This window comes from Bidens hawaiensis, unplaced genomic scaffold, assembly GCF_021521415.1.
Source record: "Bidens hawaiensis isolate Kalapana, Puna unplaced genomic scaffold, B.hawaiensis_p1.1 tig00007048_1, whole genome shotgun sequence".
Lineage (NCBI taxonomy): Eukaryota > Viridiplantae > Streptophyta > Magnoliopsida > Asterales > Asteraceae > Bidens > Bidens hawaiensis.
Window position 1 is genome coordinate 435,499 of NW_027491484.1, and position 7,527 is coordinate 443,025.

At 37.2% G+C, this 7,527-nt stretch overlaps 1 protein-coding gene across 1 annotated transcript; it reads right to left on the reverse strand.

The window, feature by feature from the left end:
• Nucleotides 1–862: 862 nt before the first annotated feature.
• Nucleotides 863–2,331, reverse strand: LOC143634390 (uncharacterized). The gene is made up of 2 exons (XM_077102487.1): nt 1,433–2,331; nt 863–1,324 (listed from the first exon to the last, which is right to left on the reverse strand). Exons 1-2 carry the CDS (start codon nt 1,724–1,726, stop codon nt 863–865), a joined length of 756 nt encoding a protein of 251 aa, XP_076958602.1. The 5' UTR covers nt 1,727–2,331.
• Between the last annotated feature and the right edge of the window lie 5,196 nt (nt 2,332–7,527).

Consider the following 7,527-nt stretch of genomic DNA (forward strand, 5'->3'; position numbering starts at 1 on the left):
ACCAATTTCTGATAAATATCGTCATCTCCCACTTTAACGCAAAAAACTATATTCAAATGACATTTTTAAAACATTTTTCAACATTTTTTTTATTTTTAATTTTTAAATTTTTTTTTATTTTCAATTTTTTTAATTTTTTTTAAATTTAAACTCGATTTAAACTACGAATCAAATATCCTATCCCCACACTTAAATTTTGCATTGTCCTCAATGCAAGGATAAGGACAACTAAAATAAAATAAAAATAAAGTCGGACTACAAAAACTAACAACCTAAAAATTAAAAAAAAAACTAGATAATGGAAAAAACTTAGCTGGTAATATGCACATGAAATATGATGCCAAAGTCTTCTATCCATGAATGCCCTCCAACTACGAACGTGCTCAACAAAACAGTATCTACTTCTTCTCACACACAAACGTAAGCGGCAAAACAAAACAAAACAAACATATCTAAAAATGTATCTTATCACACTGATAGATATTATGCAATTAAAGTACTTCAACAACCCAAAAAAATATAAAACTTGAATAATTAGCAGCAAATAATAAATATAAAGTATACGGCTCCACTGCTACTCCATCCCCACACTTATTTGTTTCATTATACTCAACCTTGGGGATCGTCTCTAGCTCAATCTTTCTTTTACATAACGAAACTCAAAAATACAAAAACAAAGAAGAACTACAAAAACTACGTTAGTGACTCGATTAATTATACAAACTCCGCGAAACCTCCCCACACTTGAAGTTAATCAAAAGGTTTCTCCTTAATCTGGACCCTATCTAACCCGTTTAGTTCCACCCGGAATTTATCAAACATTAATATATCAATGATGGACCCGCAAAATATTAAATTAGAATTAAAATAAGTAACGGGTCAGACCACCTATAATTAAACTTACCTGGCAAGAGCCGAATGTGTTGTAAGTATCGAGAAGACTGGGCGTGTTTGACATGCAAAGAATTTTCATTCCCGTAGACCATCTTCTAAAGTATGCGCAACTTCGGTTTTCAAGTAACTTGTCATCCTCAACCTTCTCCCGTAGTTTTAATTCCCGATAAGCATTCAAAACACAGTCCACGGGCCGGCAATAGTGTTCTTCCTCTAACACCACATCCTCATCTACACTGTCCTCTACAAGTAGGGCCTCGAAAAACGCAACATCCTCATTAACGTCTAATGTGTCTCCCCCGTCATAATCCGACAATCCATCCAACTCCAGGTTCAAGAATTCATCTTCCTCATTAAGCTCACTATCAACCTTAACCATATCCTCAACACCAAACATTAGCTCGAATGACTCTCCCAATTCTATCTCTTCCTCAAACACAGGTTTCACCATAACTGATCTCAGATATGCAGCCCACTCCTCCTCGTCACAATCATCATTGGAGTCACTACAAAACTCAGTACAATTAGCAACATATACCTGTGAAACCTGAGGTGGGATTTCATCAGCCACTCGTGTCTCCGTATCCAGGATGAGCTCCTCTTCTTCATCTACATATTCCATGATTGGCTCTTTCCCTTCTTCTGGAAACGTTGGGAACAACTCGCCTAACCGATTCATGTATCCCAAATAGTTGCCTTCCACATCATACTTATAACCAGGTGTCGGTTGCTCCTCCAGCTGCACACTCTCCTCTTCGTTTATCTCATCATCAGAGTCACTCCAAAAATCAATAATAGCATGTGAAACCGGAGGTGGGACTTCAACATCCATTTTTGTCTCCGTTACTTAAATGATCTCCTTATCTGAGTGCTCAACATATTCCAAGGATCTCAATCTCTCCATTTCATCTTCTTCATCCAGTCTCCTAGAAATTTCTTCTACTTGACGTTGGAGATCTGTAATAATATCCTGGTGATTTTTGAAGATGGTATCATGCTCAACGAACATCTTTTGGGTATTTGTAGCCATGTATTGGACCAACATCTTTTCTATCCTACCCATAGCAGCTACATCCTCATCAGAAAGACTATTAGAAAATTGATCATAACACTGCTCCTGGTTTTGCTGAGGTTGCTGATACGAATTATCAAAATAATACGAAAAAGGTCCCTGTGAAAAATTTTGCACCAGCTGCACAGAAGGGTTAGTACGGTTATATGGACATGCACGAGTCATATGACAACCAACGCATCTATAACAAATAAAGCGAGAACCCTTGTATGGACAATCATAGTGTAAATGAGGATCACCACACGTATCACAATTAAGGTTACTATTGTATGTACATTTAATGGTAAAGTGAGGCTCATTACAAATTTCACACATAATTACAAGAATCTAAACAAGCAAAAGACACGGACAACTAGACACCTACGACTCAAAGAAAAAATAAATAAATAAATAAACACGTAATTATCTAATTAACTAAAACCCAAAAAAATCAAAAGCAAAAACACAATAGCACGTATATAGAAAGTCAGTCCAATCAAAGATAGCAACGCAATCGCCAAAAGTCCCCGGCAGCGGCGCCAAAAACTTGATGTGCTAAAAGTAGTTATAAAATAAATAACTAAAATTATACTAATCTAGACACTAAGTAATACTCTAGACCCTTAAACTTAACTTAAACTACTAACCGGCAAGTGAACCGGTCGACTCTAGTACAGCTAAGTAAGTCCGGATATCGAACCCAAGAGACTCTTTAAATTACGAAACTAGCAAATTAGACAAAACTACAAGACACGACTATTTATTAAAAATATTTGAGGGGGATTAAACCTAATTAATTAAGACATAATAATAATTAACTAATGACTACTTTAATTAACTAATAATAAACTAAATTAAACCTAACCCTAATTAATATAATAATAATAAGACATAATCATTACCTTAAACTTAATTAATTAATTAAACTTAAACCTTAACCCAAATTACTTTAAACTAATAAAAAATTTAGAAAACTTGGATTAATTCAGATGATTAGAATAACTACCCAGGCCGGAATCCCCAAAGTTATGGTTACTAATTTAATTGGAAAAACGCAAGTTATTGAACCGGGATCATAAGATAGACCCTTGACAGAAAACCCGAAAAGGACCCTTGAACTTCAAGAAGTTGCCTATGGATTTCTAACAAGTTTTAAGACTCACCAGTTTTATATTAAACTTCCTTACGGTTATTTAATTGCTTATGTCTAAGTATCTTTTATAACGAAAACCTACCTTACAGTGCGGAATTCAAAGATAGCCAAGAAGATTCAATTAACTTAATAGACTAAGCTGACAATCAAACCTAGACGGACTCCTTACGAAGAACTAAATCTAGTAATTCCGACAAGCAAAGATCTATTAATAGCCTATCACCTTATAGCGTTTTAGACTAGCAGCTCACTTTTATCTGTTTACTTGATTTTATTTTTCTATGATTTTAATCGATATTAATCACAAACTAGTCAAGAATACACAGTAAATGACCTAACAAAACCCTATCCTATGAAACAATCAACAAGGGCTATGTGAAACAATAAATTCAAGTAAACAAAACCAAGCAATCATACGCATCAACTAAATCAAACTCAACAGTTTACTTAGAACATAAAATCCATAACGAAACGAAAATCCAAATAAAATCAAACCGAACTAAGGTTCATCACGACCTAGGCAGTCTATGGAATTTAGCCTAGCATATTAAAATCTAAATCAAACAAAACAAATAATAACGAAAACATGGTGAATTATAAGAAACGGGAATCGAAGATGATAAAACCCGTAAACTCGAACGTGAACGTGTAGCTCTTCACCGGATGTTCTCTTGCCTTCAAAATCACCAACAAACTCATAAAATTGGTCCAACAACTCACCAAAATCGTCTGGTGGCTTCCAGGTTATGTCAGGTTTAAGTTAAAGGTGTTTAAATAGCGAAACCAGGCCCGACAATAAACAAAAACGAGTTAAAAACCCATCAGCATTGCCTAGGCGCCGCGCGACGGGATATAGGCACCCCTCCGCGCGGCGCGGCATGCTCCACCAAGGGAGGCCTGTCAGACCGGCCCGGTCTGACCGGTTCTCTGTTCTGACCCTTCCTGACGCGTTCTGGATCTCCGTTTCGGCTCGTTTTAGCTCGTTTTTCGCCCTTTTTAATCACGATCAAATCCCAGAACCTACGAAACATAAAAACGTTAGTAGTATACAAATCTCGACTAGAAACGAACAAAAACTATTAAAATGTTAATTAAAATGAACAAGGGAAACATATATATTTAGCATTATATCAGTTATTGATGTTTTCTTTTATTTTTCAGCAAACGCGAGAGTTGGAATTTTTAGAATGATGTTTAATATGTAAATTATGTAAGGCCCCGTTCCCGGTGCCTTACTTTAGCGTCGGGTTTACTCATAAACACAGTTCTACAAATCAGAGTTTATTAAAACCTTTCGCGGAATATAAAACATTAATTATTTATTACGAAACATTCAAACCTTCCTTTAAAACCATAACGTAAAACCACATATTTAAAACATCATTTCTTCTAACTTCAGATGCCAGCCGCTCAATCCATGCCATGTGTCATCCTCATGCCATCTCGATAAACTTGTATACCTGCGTGCATACTAAAAGTTAGCTACGCTGAGTGAGTTCTAGTTAATCAAGTAACATACATTACATACACATATCATACATACTTACATATCCGAAGATACATACTCATACTTAACCAGTTACCCTTCTGTTCTACATACGTACTTCCTACTACCTACCTCAATCCACCAAGAGTATGTTCATAGTCCGCCGTCTATACCTATACTCAAGGTCATGAATACGTAAAAGGTCCGCAGTCCTTACCTATGCTCACCATTTATGGTACGTGCAAGGTCCGCAGTCCTTCCCTATACCATCCTTCATTAACAACACGTACAAGGTCCACAGTCCTTCCGTATGTTGCAACCTAATTCATAGCACGTACGAGGTCCACAGTCCTCCCCTATGCTACCACAATACAATTACAGCACATATGAGGTCCGCAGTCCTTTCCTATGCTGGCTCCTATCTGAAGTATGTATAAGGTCCACAATCCTTAACTACGTTCTCATCTATCATCTATAACACGTATAAGGCCCACACTCCCTAACTACGCCATTACATGCCAAGTCTATGTCCAACGGAAGTTAGAGGGATTTTCCATCCTAACTTACTACGTCAGACGTAGAACTCATTTTCAATTCTTGTACCTACATACACTTATTTTGCATATACAATAATTACATTGTAGAATAAGAACACTCTAGGCGTTCTTCACATCATTCATTTAACAATCATACTCCTTGTCGATATGTGCAATATCCGAAGATCGTTCACGCCCCGACAAGCATTCATTTATAACGATCATACATCTTCCATATATAATATTCATACCTTTATTATAACCTGACAGTACGCGCAATATCCGAAGATCGTTCGCGTACCGACAAGAAATCATTCATATCTATCACATATATCACATATGGCATATACTTATCACTTAGGATAAATGTATTAACAACACATCGAGTATGCACGCAGCCCCGAAAACATAACAAGGAATGGGGCTAGAAACTCACCTGAATGCGGTTACGGTCACTGTTTATGATTATCCCTTTCTTGAGCTGTGCACGGCTAACTGTATAATATTTACATGTATCAAATAACTATTACTACTCATATCGTATTTCTATCTTTATATAACCCACAACGAACGGGGTCCGGGGGCAGCACCCCTGGCAGCGGGGTCCTAGGGGCGGCAGCCTCTAGCAGGGTCCAAGGGGCAGAGCCCCTGGCTGGGGTCGAGCTGCCAGGTCAGCTTGGAAAAAAATTTTATTTCCATTAACTGTCTTAACACATTTTTCATTAACATTTTAAATTGTTTTCTAAGTTGGGCTTATCATCTTATGGGCTTAATTAAGTCAGTCCAACTGTTCTTCTGGCCCAACTGGGTCTAGGCCCAAACCAAACAGAAGCTAGATGGCCGAGAACTCTGGGCAGAGAACCCCAGTTTTCACCGAGAACCCATGTTTGACCGAGAACTCGGGTTTGACCGAGAACCCATTTTGGCCGAAAACCATTGCAACCAAACACTCGGGTTGGCCGAGAATCCGACCGAAAACCCTCAAATCCTGACCGATAACTCTTAGGGAACTCGTGACCGAGAACTCAGGTCACCGAGAACCCCATACCTGATTCTTTCAGCTTATTTTTCTATTTTATCATTTCTATCTAGCTCAGGTAACTGTTTCCCAGCCTATATCACAATTTTAACCATCATTCCTACTATCCTTAACCCTTTAATTTTCCAATATCATCCCATTATCGAGATTTAACCTGTGTCTAGCATAAAGCTTGAACCTTTATTATTTTCAAAACCCGTTTTAGGTATAAAGCTTAAAGCTTTATCGATTTTAAACCCATTTTAGCTAGATCTTTAGGTAACAAGTTTATTAGGTTCATTTTTAATATCAAGTTTGCATTTTTATGAAACATCTAGACCCGATCTACTCTAGGGTTAAGTTTCATGGCAAATCGTTCATAAAAACGTAACCTTTAAGGTTAAAGCACGTACCTTTAAGTGTTTTTAGGCTTCAGGTTAGCTTATTTATGAACTATGATCTTGTTTCTATCTTGTATATGAAGATCTATCTATATTTGGCTTGATTTCGGTCTCGGATCCCTTCTTCTCTCTTGCGGCCGTAAAAAGCAATATGTGTGTGTGTTTTAAGGTGTGGAGAGAATAAGATGGAAAATATGGATGGAAATGGAAAGGATTAGGGTTTAAGGGGTATTTATACTCCCTTAAGCCCATGGACTCAAAGCCCATCTTTCCTTTTTGGTCAATAATTAACTCAATTATTATGGAGAGAATAAGTTAGCCTACTTATCCTTTTTACATTTATTATTATTAATCCACTAACTCAATTATTTCACCCGACGCAGATAATATATTAAATACTATTTTAGAAATTTCGAGATGTTACAAGTCTTCCCTCCTTAAAGAGATTTCATCCCCGAAACCTAGCTTATTCCTTGTAAGGGAACAACTTCCTATATCTACGCACTTTATTGGATCGCCTTTTCTTTTTGGGTTATCCTCCTCACTCCTGACTTGTTGTCACCGAGCGGTGTTCACGTGCTTTAGCTATTCATGGTAGCTTGTCCATGAGGCTCTCGATGTTTCAAGTCTCGCCTCGCCCTTCCAAGGGACCTTGTTTCGTATCATCTATCACTATTGTCTAAACGGCATTTATAATATAAATAATCATTCATAACCAACTCAATATATTACAAGTCATAGATAAGCATAAGTTTTTAACCTTAACACAAAACAAATTCCTAGGAAATCATACTTAAAACGAAATAGTACTATTACATAAGCAATTATTCCTTTACCGAGCGTTCCTCTCTGCAGTTCCCTAAATCCTTACCCTTTCGCACCTCCCGCCTTTGTCTCCTTGCAATCCCTAGCCATGTGGTCAACTTTACCGCACTTGAAGCATTTCGTGCAATCAGGGCATTCTCGATAGTAATTCCCACTCTTTCCA